General features: G+C 39.9%; 1 protein-coding gene across 1 annotated transcript; it reads left to right on the forward strand.

Moving 5' to 3' along the window:
- Positions 1 to 523: 523 nt before the first annotated feature.
- On the forward strand, positions 524 to 22,607 carry slc16a4 (solute carrier family 16 member 4). The gene is made up of 11 exons (XM_029434943.1): positions 524 to 775; positions 1,090 to 1,166; positions 2,679 to 2,816; positions 7,246 to 7,378; positions 7,672 to 7,804; positions 8,032 to 8,175; positions 8,383 to 8,544; positions 8,696 to 9,346; positions 13,935 to 14,146; positions 17,287 to 17,380; positions 19,491 to 22,607. Exons 4-11 carry the CDS (start codon positions 7,262 to 7,264, stop codon positions 19,697 to 19,699), a joined length of 1,722 nt encoding a protein of 573 aa, XP_029290803.1. The 5' UTR covers positions 524 to 775; positions 1,090 to 1,166; positions 2,679 to 2,816; positions 7,246 to 7,261; the 3' UTR covers positions 19,700 to 22,607.
- Positions 22,608 to 22,843: the final 236 nt, after the last annotated feature.

A 22,843-nucleotide genomic window follows, 5' to 3' on the forward strand; every position in this document is an offset into this window, starting at 1 on the left:
TACTTCTACTCGATTACAATTCAGAGGCACATATTTAATGTTTTACTCCACTACATTTATCTGAAAGCTTAAGGTACTCTGAAGATTAATTCAAAGATCAATAAACAAAGAATTGATCATGAAATATTATAGGTTAAGATACACTGTATTGATCCATTAGTGAACTTATTAGTGAAGTTACTCGGCGGGATATTTATATATATTTTTTTAAATCCCCAGAATGTTTTTTTTTTTTTAGCAAGGAATCCTTATTTAATGGAGCATGTAGGAAAGGGTAACCGTAGAGTGCAACCGGGGGAATTCCTTGCATTGGTAAGAAACCCCGCGTGTCCCGCTGTCCACCGCACATGGGTGCAGAGTGGACTGACAGTGCAGTGTATCTTGGTGGCTCACGTGCCTGGACCTGAGTAAAATCTGCTCTGATGTTTTGACCGCAGAGCTTCTTTTTTTTTCCCTCCCTCGGGTGAGGCCCACGTCTCAGTCACGTGGCCCCTCCTGGCTTTGCCTTCTGCGGCTCCTCGGCAGAGCCAGTGATGTTGTGGTTGAGATGTGAGATGCAACTCAGAGGGACTCGCTCATAGAGGCAAAGTTATGGCACGATCATCCCCGGAGAAAAAGGTCCCGCAGCAATTCCTCTCTCCCATAAAATCCCTCACCAGTGACGCGCACTCCTTTTTGGGACGCACAACTCCTGAGCGAGAAAACCCAAAATTACGCGTGAAATTAAACTAATTGAACATTTGGGCAAAAGCGCGTCGACTGAAGGAGATTTCAGGTATGGACTTATTTGCACATTTAATTCAACAATGTTTTAAATATAAGAAATAACATTTTCTTTTCACAATTGATTGTATTTCATTTTCTTAATTGGTGAAATCACTAAACTTACCCCTCTGAGGAATCAAGCATCCAAACTGTTACCCTCTGTGTCCCTCGAAAGTTTATAATTAGTTTTGGTTTTAAAACTTTTCACCCACTTTGCATCAGTGCAGGTGTGTCCCTCTTTTTAATCATCAGATGACGTCCTCTAAAGTGTCAGTGTGTCAGAATTTTTGCATCTGCTTGAACGACATTTCTTTGCGTCCCCAGCCGTGTTGAGTTGAGCTAGGGCCACAATGCAACAGGCCTGTGAAGTGAAGTTAACAACTAGCTCACAGCTACACAAGGTAAGACCTCCCTGTTTTCTCTCCACAATAATACGGTTTTGTGTATGCCTCCGTGGACTAAGCCAAAAGCTTTCAGCTAAACACCCTGCAGTTAGCCTACTACATAATCTCACAATTCCTAAAGACTGATGTCTGTTTCCTCACAACTCAATGCTGAAGCAAGTGTGGTCATAGTTGGAGGCTCCATATTGTGAATGTGAGTTTATCTTGATGGATGAAATAGTCAGGAAAACAGAAATCAATAAAGGAAATAGCATAAGAGAGAAAGTTATGAAAAAATATTCTCCATCTCCATCTTTTAGAGTAACACAGTCTCCTTCACTTTGTGTTGCAGAGCCATGAAGAGGTACAAAATCTTGCAAAAGAGCAGTTCAGCTGTCAAAGTTAAAATATGTTTACAGGTTACATTTAAGGACAATAATGCTGCAGAGGGAGATGTATAATTGTACCAAGTATTGCTCTGAGGTCTTGGTGTGTACTGTATGAAATGGATCTATTACAGTGACGTCAGCAGATGTGACATATTTTAAAACTAACCCTTTTTTCAAATTTACACAATGCACGACTGAATATGTTTGGCAGTGTTGGAGAGGAATTTGTAGCTATTTTGACAGGATCTTTGTTTGACATAATCGAGTACAATGTGCTCAAGCAGGAAGTTCATCTTCTTGTCTTCGCTGTAAGCCCTCTTAGACAGCCAGCTGTGTCAACCTTTACATAATCAGCTGTTTTGGGTGTGGTAATTCACTCAAAGTCATGTCTGTGTAAACATTTCAAGTCTTTCAAAAGGAAGGAAAAGATTATTAAGTGAGCATCAGCGTCTGTACTCAACAAACCTTTATTCAAACAGCGACCACAGGGCTCTCCTAGTCGCTGTTTGAATACATGGTTGTTTTCAAATATTTTCTGTCATGCTGTAAAATAAACCTTACCAAAATGTATCTTAAAAGCAACATGAGGGCAAAGCTGTTGAGCTGTTAAGCCAGCTGGGTAGGTTTCTTAAAGCACAGCTGTGCAGGTTTCTTAAAGCACAGCTGTGCGAAGAGGGGTGTTTCTTCTACATTCTGCAGGTGTGGACACAGGAGGATGTGGTGAGGATTCAGAGGTCAGCAACAGAGCGACATCTGGCTAACTCCACCAATATAATGCACACTATGTTATTATTAGTATAATTATGAATAAAACAACAGTGTAAGATTACATTTGACTTGAAAAGGTGTCACCTCAGCTACTTTACCTGCCTTCATATCGCCACTACATCAGTCTGTAAGAAGGCCCGGCTGACTCTTGTTGAATTCAGTGTCGAACAAGTTATTGTGACTAATTACCTACCTGGACGGATGGATTGGCTTCAATACTTTAGATAGTGCTTGTTATTATGTCTCTGCTTTAAGGTTTAAGAGATGTGTGAGCGTCCAACTACCTCAATTTTCATATTGTATATATTCTTTCTCATGTTCTATGTTCTTGTGTCATTTTGCTTCCCTTATCATGGTCCACTTCTTGTTCCAGGTATAAAACTAATCTGGATGCAGCCATAGTTACAAGTGCCCTTCGACCAACCTGAGAATGACACACGGGGAATAGGATTCCTGTGTTTATTCTTCACCTCCAGAGCTATCAGACATACTACCAAATCCACATTAACAGGTAACTCAACAAACTAGTTTACACAGAAGCGCTCTTATTGCTGCTGATGCTGTCGCTGCTCAGGTTAACAACTAACCATCAAGGTTACCTGTCATTTCTTTACTGTTTATTTTGGTTTGTAACTAAAAGTTTTAATTTGCTATTAAGATAATTGTACTTAATATGCTGCTGTGTTTAATGTAAAGGTCCTGTCACACATATCCGTATGGCAGAAACGTATGCTGGCGTATAATACGTCCAACTTTTCATCGGATCGGAAAAGTGAACGTATACAGATACGCATGTTTAACCTATTGATAGCTCATCACTTACTTATACAAAATGTATCAAACGAATACATAAGATATACTAAAATATGGCGTATACAAAATATGGGCAACACGCTGGTGTACGTTAGATATAAGGTAAGGTATAAGTAGTGTTCGTTAAGAGCTCACTGTGTTACGCTGGGGTGCGTTGTTGAACGCTGATGTTTTGAGCATGTTTAAAATTACTGGACGTACCCGACGTGTGCTTCATAAGATATGCAGACGTTACGTTAGACATACGTGAATACGGAATACGTACGTGAATACTTACCTACGTAAATACCTACGTGAATAAGTTAGAGGTACGTTAGATATAGGCTACGTCGGCTGACGGTGAACACTACAGCCAACTTATCGATAAGGAGTGGATAACCTATTCATAACCTATGTTAAGATGATGCCTGACGACGGAGTAACTTATTAAACGTGTTTCTGCAGTACAGCTAGCGTTTTGGGAGCTTATTGGGGTTTGAATATAGTATATAGGGTCCCTGTGAGTAGCTCATCCTCACTTCTTCACAGCACGTCTTGATGAATACATCAACCATCATCAGAGAGCATGGAGGATGCTGAGAGAACAAGAGTACATTCTGTTCTCCAGCATCAGCATGACGTGAACGAGATGGCACTTTTCCAGCTCCGTTGTCCAGACGCTCTGATACGTTTTGTATAAGTAAGCGATACGCTATCAATGTTTGACATATGTATAATAATTTGTTATGTATACGTCAGCTACAACACCGCTGTGGAAAAGTTGGACGTATTTGGACTCTGACCAGTTTTTAGCTACTTTTCATATACGGCGGCATGTTTCTGTCATAAGGAGCTGTGTGACAGGGGCGTATGTCTGGCGTGTTCGGCGTATCGTCTGCGTCCTTCAAACGATCACAACTTAGCCTTAATTTATATCAACCTATTGCCGATATTTCGTATGCGCCGGCATACGTTTCTGTCATACGGATATGTGTGACAGGGCCTTTAGACTTACTCACTCCTTTCATAAAATATTTTTGTATGAGATGATCGCACCCAGTTTGTCTCCTTCACGGAAACTGACAGTTTTCTGACAAACTTGTGCAATATAATCATTCAGAGCAGCTGAAGAGTGACGTGTAACTGAGAAGCACTCCTGATCAATAAATGAGACACTGAAACAGAAATGATCCTACATATGTAGTTTTGAGAGGTTTTTATAGATGTTTTTTTTTTGCTGTTTTTTTGTCCATTCTGACCAATTTGATTCCAGTGACAAAATTAACAAGCTGTGTACAAACGCAATCTAAAGTTCAGGCATGAGTTAGTCAAAGTTACAGTCTGGTTGGTATGAAATTCCATCTGTTTCCCTGGAACGTGTTTCCTTGTTGAGTTGCAGTATCGTAGTAATCTGACGTGCCAGATGGTTTGTTTACACAGAACCATCTGATTGGAAACTGTTTGGTAAAAGGGCAGGCACTTTCAAAAAATATATTTTTCATTTAGTGCCGTTCCTAACAGTTTAGCTTACATCTTTAAGTATAAGAGAAAGCAGACTGTAGCAGTAAGACAAACGTGGAATAGATGGAAAACATCAACTTAATTAGTTTAATAATGGAGTTTAGTACACTAAAGATTTGTCTTTCTGTTGTGTCGGACATCTTACGTATTTTTCTAGTGTTCTAGGAAATCTGCTGGAACAGGTGTGCCAGGTTTTCTCTTTTTTTTTTTTTAACCTAAAAGATACAATTTGTGTAGCACGACTCATCACTAAAATTCAAAACAAAGATAACAATCGTCTGTCGAACATTTAGAGACTAAATGTAAAAAATGTAAATAAATGTAAAAAATTGTTTTCTGATGTAGTTTATTAACATCAGTAGTGTTTGTGATCACAGAATGATTGATCACAATTCATTCATAATTTAACTCCCTGTTTATCATGTATATGGCCCACAAAACTATTGATTGGGTGTGTAGTGCAGTTTCAAGCAGCTCCAACAAACACAGCTGGCACCTTTGTTACGCAAATGCACACGGGTGATGCAATACTGCCAATCATTTCATACTATTCCACTGATCAACAGCAGCAATGTGTCAGTAATTTAGTAAACATGGACGCAAACGATGAAGGATATCAAATACCTGTTTCTTTGTTCACAAGAAAGCTCCACAGGGCCCCTTTTTGCTTCATGCACAGACTTGAACTTGTAAATAAAGCTCTCAGTTAATAGTGTCTCATTGGTGGTTGTTCTTTTTTCTCAGGGACAGATTTTGGAAAACATTATTCACCAAGTAGCCTTGCTAAACTCTAATATTAGACGAGAAGCACAATATAAAAGTTGGAGAGAGAATCTCGCGGTGGAATTGTGCAGTAACATGGTGTTAATAATACACTTCAAAGCTCTGATCTCCAAACCCTCAAACCCTCAGACCCCCGGCACCTTCACAAGCATGCACTCAAACACACTCTCAGGACAACGTGTGTACAGCACATGGGGGGAAATACTTTCCTCGCAGTACACTGGTGCAATTCATTCCCCTTTTAATCCGCTCTGTGCTCTCTGCCTAATTTGGTTTCTGCTTCTTATACATACGTCTTAGTCGGACTGAGTAAGTGATGCAGGCTACAAAAGACTGGTGTTAAACACAGGTTTACTACGCCCTCTCCTTCTACTTTGTTAACGGTCTCTTTACTTTCCAGTATCTGAGGCTGGGCAAGACATATCGCACTTTGATTTCTTCAGGTTTCATTAAGGCTATGTTACCTGGTCAATGATACAGGTACATCAGAATAAGGGCTTTTGTATCTTTGCATGGAAACATTGCTGCCTGTTTGCTTTATTTGGCCCTTCTGGACTGCATGGTGTCTTCAGCTCCAGACAGTCTGTGACGGTGGCTTGGCATCAGAGCAAGAGTTTAACATTGCTCTGCTTTGACCTAAAGAACATATAGAACATAAAGACTTGCCTTCTCTTTGTATTCTCACCAAGAATCTGCACATCAGCCTGTTTACTATGAAGTCAGCCATGGTGCATCAATACTCACTTGCAATGCACATCCTTCTGTGACCTTGTGATTCAGTGAAGATGCTTTACTGGGACGCACAACATATGTGTATATATAGACGTATATACAGTAAATGGCTGAGTTTGCTTATTGCCATCGCCCCAACACCACCTGTGCATTCAGTTTTAATTTTGACTTCTGGCTCTCAACACCGACATGGACAGGTCACTCCACAATCACCTCTCAACAGGAGCACAGGTTCATTTCACAAAAGCTGCTTACGTCTTAACTCAATTACATTTTGTTAAAGAAACTTTTTAATTCACTCAGTGATCCATTATTAGCCTGTTTGACACCCTCTGCCATGTGCCAGAACAAACATCCAGATGCATCTTCATTCATCGTCAGTGCTTTTGTCTGTGTGATTTCAAGTTGTTCAGAAGTCGATTCCTAGAAGCAGGTGAGAGGGTTTCTAAGTTTTACTCTGCAAAGTTATCCAGATAACTTATTGTAACTGCCTCCTGGAAAAGGTGTCAGGGCTTTTGGGTTCACAAATTGAAATATCACAAAGTTAAAACATCATCAATGTCAAAGCAAACTTTAGCCCATCGGTGAGGATGTGCTTTTACATGCTGACAGGAAGCTTCAAGATGCACATGATTGATTATTTGCACACTGCTGAGACTTTGAGTCTAGCTCAGTAGCTGTAATAGGAGCTAAAGAGGAGGAAAAGTAATACTTTTTAGCTGTACAGTAACTCACCTGCTTCACAGATCAGTGACTTAAGAAGTTAATACTGTATGCTGTCAGCTACCCTTACAGGATCATTCTGTACCGTTACATAAAGAGAACAAATGAATGTCTTTTTGAGTGATTCAAAATGATTTCTTTGACTTTTTGGTCCACCGTTTTCTGTAAAGTTGTTTAAAGTAAAAGTGCTTTAAGGAAGAAGACATTGATCTCAAACTTAAAGTTTTATATAATAAAGTAATCAATATTTTTATTTTAAGAAAGTCCCTGCTTGATATGCTACATACTGATATGCTACCATGTGTGGGCTTATAGGCTGTGTTGAATGCTTCTGGTTAGGCAGCCTATGAGATTTTTAAGTTATTAATGTTTTCTTTCTTTTCTCCTAGAGAAATCAAGGCAGCCATGAACCTGTTCAAGAAGGATGTCATGTCCACTAAGAAGGAGAAGGAAAAAGAGATCCAGTATGAGGAGCCTCCAGATGGAGGTTGGGGCTGGATGGTGGTGCTGCATTGCTTCCTGGTATGTCCACCTCAGTTGTTTATGATCCCCCATCTTCTGAAACATGCAAATACCATGCCCAACACTGTCGACCAGCACTGTGCTTCACTACTGCAGTACAAGTTCTCCCAAATATATATATATATATATATATATATATATATATATATATATATATATATATATATATATATATATATATATATATGTGTGTGTGTGTGTGTATTTACTTCACATGCAGTTTCTACAGCACTGATCTCATCTTTTTCCTATTTTTCGCATGTTTGTGTGTGTGTGTGCGTTCGTGTCTGCAGGTGAACGTCCTTGTGATGGGAACACTGAAAAGTTTTGGGATATTCTTTGTGGCTTTCCAAGATGAGTTTGGAGGCTCATCAGAGAGCATCAGCTGGATCGGTTCCATCATGTCCAGTCTGCGTCTGTCTGGAGGTTCGTATCTGAAAAGAGCCAACTCCGTCTGTGCCCCTGACACAGCTCTGCGTCCAGTTTATAAACTGGATATAAAGATGATAATATCTCGAACATTTTCTTGTATAATCGTGTCCTCTATCTCCTTCATGTCACCATTTGAAGTCACTTTTCCTCTGCATGTCTAGAAGCAGAACATTGAAAAAATAATCTATGTCTTTCTGCTTCCTCTCCTGTTTCCTCTGTAGCACCCATTGCCTCTGTGGCCTGTGCCAAGCTAGGAACCAGGGTGACCTCCATCGCCGGGGCAGTGCTGGTTAGTGGTGGCTTCCTCTTAAGTATTTTCGCCAACAGTGTGGTGTTCCTCTACATCAGCATGGGAGTGATAGTTGGTGAGTAGAAGTTTGTGACATGCCAAAATGCCTAAATGAGACTCACACCTGCTGTTTCCCTGATGACTCTGAAACCACAAAGCTAAACCAAGGGCACCCTCTGCATGAGGACTTACCATCTATTTAAATGCAATGCTTCTCTTGTCTGCCCACATTCATGTGAAAGACACAATATCTGATCATGATAACCTTCTTTACTCCTCCTAGGAATTGGCTTTGCACTACTATATCAATCCTTCTCAGTGGTCACAGCACTGTACTTCCGAAAGAGGTTAGCGACAGCGTATGCGATCGGGCGTTCTGGGATGGGTTTGACCTTTGCCCTTGCTCCGTTTACTCAGCTGCTTCTGGACAAGTATGCTTGGCAAGGTATGCAGGACACATCTGTGAATAATTGGTGCAGACTGTATAATGTCTGTAAGCATGTTTTCTGGTGTTTTTTTCTCTTTTTTTGTGTAAGAAGAAATACGGCACACACAAGGTGACATATTGGGTCCTGAGCTCTCCTTGTCCCCCACAGGCGCAATGCTAATTCTGGGCGGTCTCATGCTGAATCTGGTGGCCTCTGGGATGCTTCTGCGACCCATCCGTGTGAAGCCTCCTGTGTCAAACCCTACCTCTTCTCCTATTCAAAAGAGCCCTGCTGTTTCCCTCAAGAGCTCCTCAGAGAAGGAATACACTAAGAGCTGCTTGAATGGCTCCTCTCACTTATCCAATGGCATCTCCAAAGCAGACTCATTCCCATCCCCTCCTCCTGCTCACGGGGACACTGAGAACCTGGGGGAACAATGTACTCCAGGACTCCAGGACCAGTCAGTGAACCCTGAACTCACCAGACTGGTCCTCAATGGTGTGAATGGCCATGAGCCACACCATGACTTGTGTCAGTGTAAACCCACAACTCCAGACAGCTCAGCGGGGCTCAATGGTAGCATGAATGTGTCCACCATTGTTGGATTTCCGTCGACTGCCAGCACGCCAAGTGAGGAGACCGTCATAAAAGCCAAAGTTCTGGATTTCTCCCTGCTAAAGGACCCATTTTTTTGTATCTACACTTGGTCCTTGGTCTTCAGCCAGCTGGCCTACTTCATCCCCTATTTCCACCTGTCTGCCCGAGCCAGAACCCTAGGCATCGGTGCCATGGATGCTTCCTTCATCATCTCTGTGGCAGGTGAGGCACACAGTGCAAATCTTTTCTACTATGTTTTTAAGATCCACCTTAAAATAATAGTTTGTTTTTTGTGAAATAAAGCTGATTCTTTTTTTATTTATTTTTTACAATAGTTAGATTGGAAGATACCATTATTATCTGTACAGTAAATATGTAGCTGCAGCCAGCTAGCTTAGCTTAGCACAAGACTAAAAACAGGGGGAAACAGCTGGCCTGGTCCAAAGGAAGCAGAATCCACCTACCAGGAACTCTAAAGCACATTCATTTAAACGCTAGATCTTGTTTGTCTAATCAGTACAACACATTGTGGTTTTTATGGGCGGGTTATATGCCGGACTATTTCTTGCCCTTGCTCAGTCACTTCCTGAAGTCTCCGCTGGTCGCCTGGCAACTTCGCGGCCACAAGGTCGAAACTTTGGTAAACTTGTTATTTCCCAAAATAGCAAAGTATTTTTTTTTATAAAGTAAATGATGTAATCTTTTGTGTCCTGATTTTATCCTGATTATATTGACAATTACATTATTAGGATGGTTCCTTAATTGGCTGACTTCAGCGACTAGCGTTAAAACCTTCGCTTTTTATCTTATAGCTGTCATTCGGGTGATCATTTAAACAGAAGTATGGAAAGATAAAAAACAGCCAGTCACATATAGAATACAAATAACAAGGATTTGAATGCCATTTAATACATTTAAATAATATTTTGTTATTACATTATCCATCTCTCCATTAGCTTTTATAGCATTTCTTTACAATTGTTATTGGAATATTACAAATGTTTCTAATATGTCCCATTTGTTAGAGGCATATTTATTTAACAAAAATACCTTTCCTTCTGGCTACCCCTGTTAGACTGTGGACCAAATATGGTGTCCCATACTTCCAACACTATATTTAATTTTATTAATTTTTATTTTATTTGAGTGGTTTTAGTGATTATTGGAGGCTTTGACTGTTTTTACAATGTTTATCTGTGTTTGTAAAAATGTCAAGAAGGATGCTTCGTCTGTCACTTCAAACCAACTCTACTTACTGGGGACAAATAAAGTAACGGGAACCTGAGCCTGAACACCAGGATGTGGCTGAATGTGGCTTTCAGCAGGGATTCCACAGCGATTGTGAAGAGGGATGTCCAGGTTTCTGGGTTTAAGAAGCGATGCAAAAAATGTCCTCAGTCAACTTCTAGGCATTAATTATTTGTGAGCTGCTCAGACTCTGCAGTCTTATGCAATGAATGTGCTTACATAAAAGCTGAACTTTGGTCCACTGGCCAAGGCGGGTGGGTTCAGCTGTATGCCATCGATGAGGCCACTCCTGTAGCAGCATTAACATTTTGACCACATGTGCATCTAATTCTTTAAGAGTGCTTTGTGTATAACTGAAATGCACCAGATGAGGTTGTGCGTTTATGAAGTTACATGCTTCTGTTTCCTAATCTATGCCTTAGTATTCAGTCATCGTCACACAGAGACAGCATGTGAACAGTGTCTTTTGGATGGTCACATCAGCTATCAATAACTTAAGAATGTAATAAAGGGACAGGGTGTGAGATCGGCATAGTAACAAAATAAGTGCATAGATTTATTTTTCACATAATTTCAGTGTAAATAAATCAATCTTATTGTTTGAATTTTGCGTCGATGCTTTGGCTTTTGAGGAAATGGTTTAAGATTGCCGTAAAGAAAGAGAAAATAGGGGAGATTGAAAAGAAACACCTGCACAAGAAACACAGCTAGAATGAAACATTGAAATATCACTGCTGTATAACATTACACATGATACACTGAAATGAACTGACAAATATGTGTTATGGGCTATTAAACCAATTTCTACAATGTTTCTATGGAGGTGAAACAAAAGGATATAGATGTCTCAATGTTCCCTGATGGTCTGTGTCTACGACTGAGCTTCACGCCAGCGATCAGCAAGACTGACAGATTCTTTTGACTCAGACATGTTAGTTCTGTCACATTCTCTGGTCATGTGCACCGAAAGACAGCCAGAGCTTGAGAGACGGGGTGCCAGCCGCACTACAAAGCCACCATCCCAGTGCCCCGCTGTCCCTTTTTTCCTGACCCAGCACTTGTCATAGAGGCCCATTCACTCGGCTGAGGGAGGGAGGCCACTATCGTCCGGGTCAGTCTCTTCGTCAACCCTCCACTACAAACACTGGAGCTAACTGGAGTTGCTAAGCAACAGCTAACTGAGTAAAGTTGTTGGCGTGATGACAAAGAGGGGCTCCCAATTTTGTTCAAATCCAGTTCTAAAGTGGCGGATACTTTGCAGAGGAGCACTGAGGCGGATACTTACAAAAGAGGAGGCAAGACAAGCCAACTGCCACCTCAGAGAAGCTGGGAAAACTAACACGCCTTTTATAACCCTTTGCTTTAGTGACAACATTTCAGCAAAGAGAATGCCACCTCTCCATGCATTGCAACCCCCTAGTGGTAATGCCCAGAACCATGCACCTTCTATACCTGTCAGCACTATGGAGAGAACCAATAATGTCCCTGATGCAGTTAGCATAAGGTGCTACTTGGAGATGCCAAATTTAAACTGCAGTGTACTGAGTTTGAACACGAACAGCTGCAGGCTGAATCAACCTGCTGAGGCTAAAACACACAAACAAACTCACAACTCGTCTGTATGCAAGCAGGGGACTCCCCAGGACTCTGTCTTGGGTCGCTAGAGGAGGACACATAAACACAGCACAGCTGCCTCATGTCATCTTTCTAACCTTGGAGGAGAGAAACGCTCTCATCCTGTTATGTAAAAAAAGTTCACTGACGATTTCATTGTTTATTCAATGTGAACTTCATTCAAAGACTTGAAGATGTAGCTGATCATTAATTTCACCCACCTGTTGATTAATGTAACCTTCATTCACAATAAAAGTACTTCTGCATACTTAACTTGGTAACACATGCTTTATGCAGACTCATCCATATTCAGCAGAATTGTCATCTGTTCTCAGTTCAAAGTGTCAGTGGCTGCAATCTGTGCAGTTGTGGTGCAGAGGCTGAGCATAGGATGGGTAACTCTGATCTGCATAGAACCAGTTTGTTTCAGTGATCAATGGCTCAGCTCCGCCTGCTTGTAGCTATTCCTGCGGCGGTCAATACACCACTGCAGTTTCCGCACCGCCTATCGCGTTCCAGTTGACCTCAGCAGAGAACAACACATATCTGCCCAGTCATCATACCCGACTGGAGCAAACAATCAATCAGATGGGATGGAGTGCATAATGAGTAGTTTGCCTGGGTGTAATACAGATGTTAGCAGATGGATATGTTGTCACCCATTTTCTTGTGGAAATATTCTCTGGAACAGCAACAACTGTTGAAATACACTTGTTAAGTCATATTGTTTGTTGATCATTCAGACGGGTTTTCCAATCCCTAAGTTTCTTTCATTGCCCCACCCTGAGTCGCACCCAAAAACATTTTTGACTGCACACTCCCTGCGCTTTGTTTCATGAAACATAACATAACATACATAACATATTGAAGGAACCCTGAAGGAACTGCATGGTCTTGCAGTGCCGTTGCTGACTTTGACATTTAACTCGTTCTGTGTCACTAAGCATCAGTTCACATTTGACTGTCTGCTGTCGCATCGTTTGAACTACAGTCCCTGATTATCTCAACACCATCTCAAGGAAAAATGTATTTACTGTTTTATGACATCAATGTCATAGTTCAAGAAACATGTCTGCATGTGATAGGAGGGGAGCTGGTGGTGTGGCAGGTGAATGGAGATGGTTGAAAGTCTGTGTGGAACTTTGAGGTCTCGTTCAACTAAAGACTAACCGGCCACAGTCTGTGAGGTGTACTTAAGCACAGCAGTGCTTTGAGCTAAACACTAACATACTCGCAATGTCCCAATTCATCCTGAGGGGGACATGAATGTGTGTACCAAATGTTATGGTATTGCATAATAGTTGAGATTCTATCTGCATGGGTAGATATCATTTAAGGTTGGATTTCTTTTTTTTCTTTTCTTTGTATGTGGGTGAACTGGCTCTTGCATATGTATCTTAAAAAATGTCTCTTTAAATTTTTCATTGCAGTAGTGTTTTATTTTATTTACTGCTTGATAATCAATCTGCTGTATTCAGTTAATTACTCTGGTACCTGGAGCTATGTGGCTGGACTGGATCTGTTTTCTAAATGTTAAATGGGAAACTTCTTGATTATTGAAGACATTTTTATCTGAAGGTGAAGAGAGCAGAGATGCGTTTGCTTTTTGGTTTCAACATCAAAAATTCCATTACCAAAGAGCAGCCTCCGGTCACTACCTGAATATTTGATTCTGCCTCTCTGCACTTACTCCTTCCTTAAAGAGAGTTAGGAACATCTTACTTTACTTTATTTAAGCAGTATCAATAATGCTTTTCAAGGAGTTCTGGGTAAATACACTTAGAAACAAACAATGAGAGAATTAAAGCCTTAGAAAAAAAGCTTTTTACTGACTTCTCCTTTTTACTTGCATTATTTTTAACCTGTTTGCTCTCTTCTCTAAGACTCATCTTCATCTTACAGTTTTACTTTGACATTCATAAGCCTCACTTGTCTGCCTCCATTGCAGGCATCACAGAGACTATCGCCCAGCTGGCTTCGGGCTGGGTGACGGATAGGAACCTGTTCCATAAATACCACTACCACAAGGCCTACCTGATCCTCTGTGGCCTGGTCAACCTGCTCTCCCCACTGGCAACCTCCTACATCCTGCTGATGGTTTACGCTATCTTCTTCGCCATCTTCTGTGGTGGATACATGGCTCTGCTGCTGCCCGTCCTGGTAAGGAGAACACCCTCTGAACACGGCTTTGCATTTGTACTCTCTTAAAACATATGAACCTTTAATACTAGTAGGGTTGTGATTTTAAGTAATGCTTTACTTCCCATAGTTTTATATATTCCCGAGAAAATAACTGATATGTAACTTTAAATTCATAGGAAGCTTCCTGGAATGAAAACAGTGGATTCATTTGGTACTTATTGGAAGTGTTCAATTGGTACATCCAAAAAACAAATTTATCAATTGCTAGCGTAATCTATAGTCCTTTTGTCAACATGCAGACATTTGTCTACGGTCATAACATTTTATATAATGAAGAATAAAGTTTCCAATAATAAATAAATAAGACTAAGGGCCAAATTTAATTTGAATTGCGCATGGACTGTGTGGGCGTGGACAGTTTCTTCTGTGAGGTTGTAGTTGAGAACAGAGAGGTGCTTTGAGCTATTCTAAGAGCAACATGCTAACATACAAAAATTACTATTCCAACATGCTGATGCTAAGTAGGTTCACTATGTTTGTTTAGCATGTTAACATTTGGCTATTAAGCAGGAAACCCAAAGTACAGCTGAGGCTGATGGGAAGGGTCTTTGGAAGTAATTGGTCATAAATCAAAGTTTTGAACAGATGATGGTGCTAGGTAAAAAGTTCTGTTGATCCCCAAAGTTATTACAATTTATCCCGAGGGGAACATGAATGTCTGTACAAGATGTAGTGCCAATCTTCCAAGTGGATGTTGAGATATTCCATAGAATAAGTAAAAACTTTATTAGTAGAAGTAGTGGTAGTAGAAAAGTGGGGATTGCCAACTGCTCTGGAGAGCATGAATATCTGTAAAAAATGTCATGGCAATCCATTAAATGGTTTTTGAGATATTTGAGTGTGGACCAAACAAAAACAGCACTTTATACTATAATTGACCAGTTCTTTAAAGGACAACAACTGCTTATAAACTTAACACAGCTAAATCAGAACTATCTTTTTTCTCTATATTTGTGGCAAATTACATAATTATTAGAGGGAACTTGACAGTAAATGTTTAGGAAGAAAGCAAACCAGTCATGGTTTCTTATAACATTACATTGCACATCAGGGTGGAGAGTAAACATGATTCTGAACACATTTTAAGGGAAAACTGTCTTTTAGAAAATCAATGAAGGTAAGTGAAAGGAGTTAAATGTTGCAGAATGCGTAGAAAGTTCCAGTCTGTTCTCTCAATGTCATTTCTCCTTTCTCACAATCTCACCAGCGTCAGTCTAAGTATATTATCAGTCTGTAGTAGTTTATCTACCAAGTGAGACCCCTACAGTGATTAGATCTCTTGATTTATTTGTGTTTGAATTGTGTCAATTCAAACCAAGCCAGTCGACACTTTGTAATCTGGTCATAACAAGTCGTATACGACCTGGTTCACAGCCCGAGAGCAAAGCATACCAATTACCTCAGGTGCTGGAAACAGGCGGGAAGGTTACACGTCTGGAGGATGACAGAGAGAGTCAATGATAGTGGCATCGTCAATGTGTGCAAAACTTAATATGTCACAGAATGATGCATGCTTTTGGAATAATATGCTGTAAATATAGTAAATACAGCATGTTGACCTCACACTGTGTTACGTGGCGCTGTAATGTGTGCAAACATTTTTTTTCCAATGAAGACAATACAGCTTAACAGTATCTACTAATCATGCACCAATTATTATATTGGACTACGTTGTGGTATGGGGCACATGTTTTATTGTCTTTTTTGTGTTACAAAAGCATTACAGAAACTTATGAATAAATAATAATCACTCTACCCTCCCAGCAAAGACTTGCTACATACACTACTAATGTTTTTAAAATGGGGATGTGGCAATAGTTGGATAATGTGAGTTTGTCCAAGTGTAATACAATAGGTTTATATTTCATTAAGTTTGCTAATTGCTCGATAATTAATAATATTTCTCTATGAACTTTATAACAGATGGAACGGGCAACAGATGTATCTTTTTGCAAGTTGGACAAAACGGATGCGCTCACTGTTGTCTGTACCATGTTGGGTTTGCACGGCGTGTTTCTGTGTGCGCCGGATGCTTCTCTCTTTCAGCACCCTTGTCATGTGATTTCAATTGACAATGGTGCAATGCAGTTTTAAAGGGCAGGACACGCCTCTGGGACTAAATGTAGACAAGTTTGATCAGTTTAAAAAAGTGAATGTGAATGGAGGAATCAGTCAAACCGGTTTTCTTCTTCAATCAGATTAATGTTTTTTATTTGTGCATATAAAAAGAAAATAGAGGAAGCATGCGATTAAATAAGAAAACGGTGTGGTGAATGCAATCCTGTGGTCATGTAATAGAAACCAACCTAACATTAGAATTAAACACAGCTTTACCGTATATGTTTGCCACTCATTAAACATGAAGTGTTTACAACTAACATCTTAGTTAGTTTGACCTTGCAAGTTAGGGCAATTGTTATTTTATCTCAGACCGGTTTTTAAAAGTATAGTGTTGACAGACACAGTTGTACTGTTTGACGCCCTGTAATTAAATTGTCAACCAAAGGATAATTTTATCACCAACATTTAAAACACAGGTCTGGAACCTGCTGCCACTCAGAAATGATTTCATTTAACTCTGGGTCGTTTAGCACAGGGGCCAGCGCTAGTTTGTGAATCAGTAAGAAGATAAATCAATTATCTTTCTGAATTTAGCTCAAAGTTATATGTTAAAGCAAATGAAGGATTTGACCATTCAATAGTAATAAAGCATTTATTTTTACCTGTTAATATCAGCTCATACAGTATCCAAGTGTACATTGAGATGAGTTGGACTGGGACTGTTGCTGGTTTTTGGGGGTTTGTTTGTTTATTGGCACCCAATAATGGGTCCCCTCTTGTTTACCCATCATGTTTAACTTTTTTTGTTGCACCACATTTAAATAAATCTCTACCGGGAAGCTATAAACATTTGGCCATTTAAGATTGTTGTATGCTTTGGAAAATGCTTGTTTTAATATGGTAGTAATGTAAATTATATGTGATTTTCCACAGTGCTGAAATGCATGCAAATCTCTTATCTTCTAATCTTACAATGCGATAAGAAAGAAGAAGACTCATCAAGAGCTTCAGCTTGAATGTGTTGTTCTGCTCTGCAGGTAGATCTCGTGGGCTCGGACAAACTCAACAACTCCATGGGCTTCTCCATGTTCTTTGTCGGCCTGGGTTGCCTCACAGGACCTCCTTTGGCAGGTAAGTGAATCACGTCATGGAAAACCTTGAGTCAGGCAAGTGCTAACCCACTTTTCCACATGCACACAATAACAATTCCATACATATGCACTGCATACGTATGGGATTGTAACCATGACGTTATTGTTCTTAAGTGATTTGTTACACAGAGGGCAAGGTGAGGTGAGGTGAGGTGAGGTGAGGTGCGTGTGTGTGTGTGTGCGTGCGCGTGCGTGCGCGTGCGTGTGTGTGGTTGATAAGCCTTTCTTTTGAACATATATTTTTTGGGAGTAGTTGTACCACATATTTCCATGGGGCCCTGAATTCCTTGCTGTGACTGCCTGTCTGTGTGCATGCAGTCACTGAGGAGTGTGTAAACTGAAACACACAGGAGAAAAACAACCTTTAGTTAGTGCAGCCCTCAATGCAGACCGAGTCTTTGAGGTTGCTTTGGCAAAGTTTCATACAGGGGTTACTGGGTCAAATTTCATCTTGCCTTGAAGCGAGTCGAACAAGTCGAATAACAGCGTTGTGTCCATGGCGGGGTTTGAGTCACTTTGTTTAAGTGATGGCAGATTGCCCGTGTTGGTTTTAGAGAGCTGTTTCTAATCTGGAATCAGTTTGTTGTTTTGACTTTTCTAAATTGAAAAAAAACTTGTGTTACTTATGAACTATTGTGTTAATAAACCTGTTTTCATCTTAACTATAGAGCATGCTGATACTTGCACTGAATTTGCACAGCATGTCTCATCATAATAAACACATATATTCACTCATACTGTCTTCTGTGAATATGTTTCGTATTTCTAGGAAAAATGACTCTTTGTGCCCCGAGGTCAGGTTTGGCCCGAGTTAAACTGGGGGGTTCCATTGAATTTATTGACATGGTCCCACCCACTGTGTTAGGCAATCCCCTTAGAGGAGTTTATGGATTTTGGGGTTGAAATGTGACTAATGACCCCCTTTAGGGTGGTACGGATATAGCATGTGGCTCTGTTTACCGTCCCTGTGGTTCAAGAAGAAAACGAACATTCTGCAAACTAAGGTCCCTCCTTCAGGCCACAGGTTGTGATAATACTGCTTTTGTTGTAACCAGCTCTTCAGGATGGCCCCCTGTCTGTTAACCCTGTAAGCAGCAGCTTTAATGTGGTCATACCTGTTTTTATCCGGTGTCACTTTCCTAAAGTGAAATGTCAATGAAAACAAGAAGGACACAGAACCACAGAACGCTACGAGTCACCTGCAGTATAGTTCACACTGAAGTCCGGCATGCTAACAGCGTGATCCCTCACCATTCTTTAATGTAGACGTATGTAGAATGTCAAAGTGTACGTTTTGTTGTAAATAATCAATCATTTAATCAATTATATTTGTTACATGAAAAGGTACATCTCCACTGAAACGTAATCCTGTAATCCCGTAATCGGCACTCCCTTCAATTTGTGAATTATTCATTTTAAAGCACACGTCTCCTTGGCTTTATTAATGTTTAAGTACTTTAACTATGCTTTATACCAAATATCATAAGAACATTTGGGTTGATGAGTTGTGAAAAACTCTCTTGATGGTGTTTATCCTTTTTTATTAGGTAACAATGCAGTTTTGTATATATGTTCATAGTGCATAAATAAATTCTCTTGAGATCAATCTGCACATATAAATCCCAAGTATTTTTTTTAAATAATCCATGAAGTCCTCAGCTGTAAAAAAAAAATTTTTTATCAAAGGATTTGATTTTTTAAAATCGTTTTACAGATTTTCTTTCCCCATAAATGATCAAACTGGTTGGTGGGGTTTTCCTGATGAACCAAAGAGCTAAACAATATGTTGCTCAAAATGTGATATAGAACAGTTCAGGGTTGTAAAAACATATGTATACATTATTTATACACACAAATACAGCACACAAATGTAAGAAATACAAGTATAATAGTCTATTTATAACTCGTTTTTGTGTCTTTTTAATTGAAAGTCCATGTATACCTATTTTTAAAATATAAAAAAGATGTTTTTTGGACAACACACATTAGATAGTGTGTGAAAGCACTATATCAGCACTTTCAACAGGCTCAGTGCTCAGTGTATTAACCAATGAATATACTCTTAAACTTCCTGTGCTTGTGTCTCGCAGGCTTCCTGTACGACTACACTCAGACTTACGACTGTTCTTTCTACCTGGCCGGGCTCTGCTATCTGCTCTCCTCTCTCTCCCTGTTCCTGGAGCCTCTGGCTCAGCGTTGGAAGGCCAGGAACAAAGTGACCCAGACCACGATAGCGGAAAGCAGCTGTAAGACCAACGGCTGCTTCGCCCCCGACCGCCTGCAGAACGGCGCTGTGTAGGAATGAAACCCAGGGAAGGCCTTCGATCTTGAACCAGCATGCTCAAAATTTGCCTTGGGCTCGCATACCTTGGACCTTGGGCTCCAGCTTAGAGTCGGGACCCAAGTGACCCTTCTATTCAGCGGAAGCATAGCACGGGCCGTGGAGACGACAGTAACATGTCTGAGAACATGCAGTAGTCGGGACGTTGGTGAATAGATGATTATGTTCAACTTTTAACGAGCCAAAATTTTAGTTTTTCAAAAATATTTTACCTCTATTCTTGTTCTTATCAGAGGAACATGCGTCCAAACTGAAGAGAATCCCCTACATCTAGCACATTTAAAACATTCGCTACTTTGCAACCATAACTTATTAAAGCACATCTGTTTTCCAATGCAACAACAAAACTGCGTTCACTTTGCAGTATCTTTATCTTTATATTGCTGGAAACTAAGCTATGCAGTTGAGTTAATGGAAGCACATATCTATGAACAAACCCTTCTCACTCGATTTATACTCTACATCCTGTACCTGTATCTGTACACCTGTCCTCACTGGTATGCACTTTGGGCCAAATTGTGATTATGCTGCATGAAATTTCCTTTGAACTGCCAGATGGTTAAAGGTGGAGTCAGCAATTCTTGAGAAAGATGGTTGATATTTATACTCAACACCCAAACAAACCCCCCCTCTGGATTTACCATCCTTCTCGCTTCCACTGCCTTTCAATTTATTCATCCATGGCCTGTCCCCTGTCCCGTGCACAAGCCAGAACGCCCCCTGTTGCTGATTTGCTGGCATAGTGTTGTGCGGCTCGGTCCAATCCACTTTGTTTGTTTCCCATTTACAGAGCCAGATCTGTGCGGGAACATCGGATGATTATGTTTTTTCAGCGCACACACAGGACAGACAGCTAGTGGACCGTGTGTAGATATTTACTGAACGTGTCTTGTATTAGAATCGCTGACTGCACCTTTAAGATACATGGATACTTAATGGCAGGCTGCTTCTATGACACAATGTGTAATGTGCTCTTAAAAGCCAAAAAGGAGCAACTGCTTCAGTAATTAAATATTAAATATAATAATTATCTTCTGTTCAGATTTGGTTTTATATCTGTCTTTCAAAAAAGACATTCAGTCCATTAATAGAAATTAATGGACTGAATGTTCAAAGTTTGAACATTTTATTTTCCTCTCTAACCCCTTCGTACTCATTTATACTTGTATCTACTTGTCTACGTCTTCATCTCACTGCTCTACTGACACTAACAGCATCTATTAGTCAAATTATACTGTAATTGATTTTTAGTCTTCACCTGCTTCCAAACCAACTGGAACAGGAATTACACTTCCACTTTTATCTGTAACGCTGTAAATGACAGTTGAACTGCTTTCATCTCTTACGCTTCAGCTGCCTTCAGCTTTTACTCGTCACTTAAACTACATTAAGCACTTGCATACAAATAGCTGCCAACAGGGAACAAACTTTAACTTTCAAATGCTTTCAGCCATGACACTTCAACTGACACCTCAGCTCCTTTCAATGCTTACACCTTAAAAGACCATTCAACTCCTTTAATCACACTTTAACCTGTTTACAGTGTTTGTACCTCAGTAGTTACGTTTTTAAATACTACACAATACGACAAACTAGAACCTCTCTCCTTGTGTGGGTCAGTGATTCATTTTATTATTAATTAGAATAACTTTACACGCACATTATGTTTTACCTGCAGTGAACTAAACGGTCACATCGAGCTCATCGTCTGTGAGCTGTTCTATGCAAGTGCACACAGAGAGATTTCTTTCATCGACAGCTCACTTGCACATCATTTTAACAGGTTGCAAAGATACCAACTTGTGAAAGAAGAAGCCTGTTTGGTCGAGATTTAAGAATGCTTCCTAAATATATTGATCACAGTTGGATTGCTGAATAGCGGGGTTTTCTATATCATTGTGTGTGATTAAGTGTCATTGTGTCTTTGTATGTCTGTAAATCTCTGACCAACTATGTTACAAAGACGTTTTGCTGATATAAGATGAATTTGAATATATATATATTCAAATGATATATATATAACAGTGATTTCCTTGTTTTTCACCAGTTTGCCTTACAAGGTACTGAATTGTATCTTGACTAACTTTCCTGTGATGTCAGCCAAAGACACATTTGAAACCTACCTACAACTTGAAATGTATGATTAGTACAAATAGTTTGGACTGTTTATATCATTTAAACCGTGATGACCCCCCCCCCCCCCCACCCCCAATATTCATTCATTATTCCCAAGTCTTAACTGAGGGCCCTTGAATCCACATGGGACAGACATGTTTTGTCGCACTGCCCTCTTGTGGCGGACGAAAGCCTCTACTCAAAGAATGCCGTCTCAATTAGTACTAAATTATTCCCCCTCATCTCACTTTCACAATACTGAGCAAGGCTCTTTGTATTGTTTCAATAACGACAGTCATGCACAAAAGCTCTTTTGGCTCACAAGTTGCATTCACCACCAGTTTGCTTTTGTGATCGAGGGCCCCTGAATATTTTGTACAATAAATATTTTATGAAATGTATTTGATGCTTTAAAATTAGATTTTGTTTTGGGATTGATGTTAGGTATCAGGATATTTTAAGGAACTGTTTGAGCAAAATCTTGAACTAATGTGTCGTTCCCTTTGTCTTTAACACCACTGATGATGAACTGAGTTCTGTTTGATGGTGTGTGATCTTGTGTTTTTGTTGCAGCAAATGCATTTATGGGTAAGGCACTGTTTTGTCACTACTCTGGCTCCTGAATTTGTGAACTGATAGTTTAGAAAATATGCTTAACCAATCATAGATATCCTGTTCCAATTCCTTAGAGTTAATTTGTAAGCCTTGTAACAGTGCGCAGCCAGCTGTAATAAACTGACATGTTACTCAAGGTTGTTCTTGTGTGATTCAGACAGCACTGATATCACACGACTTCTATCTCTGCAAGGAAAACACTCACAAGATGCAACATCATAAACATGTTTTATTGACACATTTCTTTAAGACACATTCACAATTATTACATTCATTTTCATCTGCGGTTTAAAAGTAGATGCAACAAATGTTTGTAATTATTTAACTTGGTAAAAAAAAAAAGCATTTTACGTTACATTTCAGATTGTTAAT

Source organism: Cottoperca gobio, chromosome 7, assembly GCF_900634415.1.
Source record: "Cottoperca gobio chromosome 7, fCotGob3.1, whole genome shotgun sequence".
Taxonomy (NCBI): domain Eukaryota; kingdom Metazoa; phylum Chordata; class Actinopteri; order Perciformes; family Bovichtidae; genus Cottoperca; species Cottoperca gobio.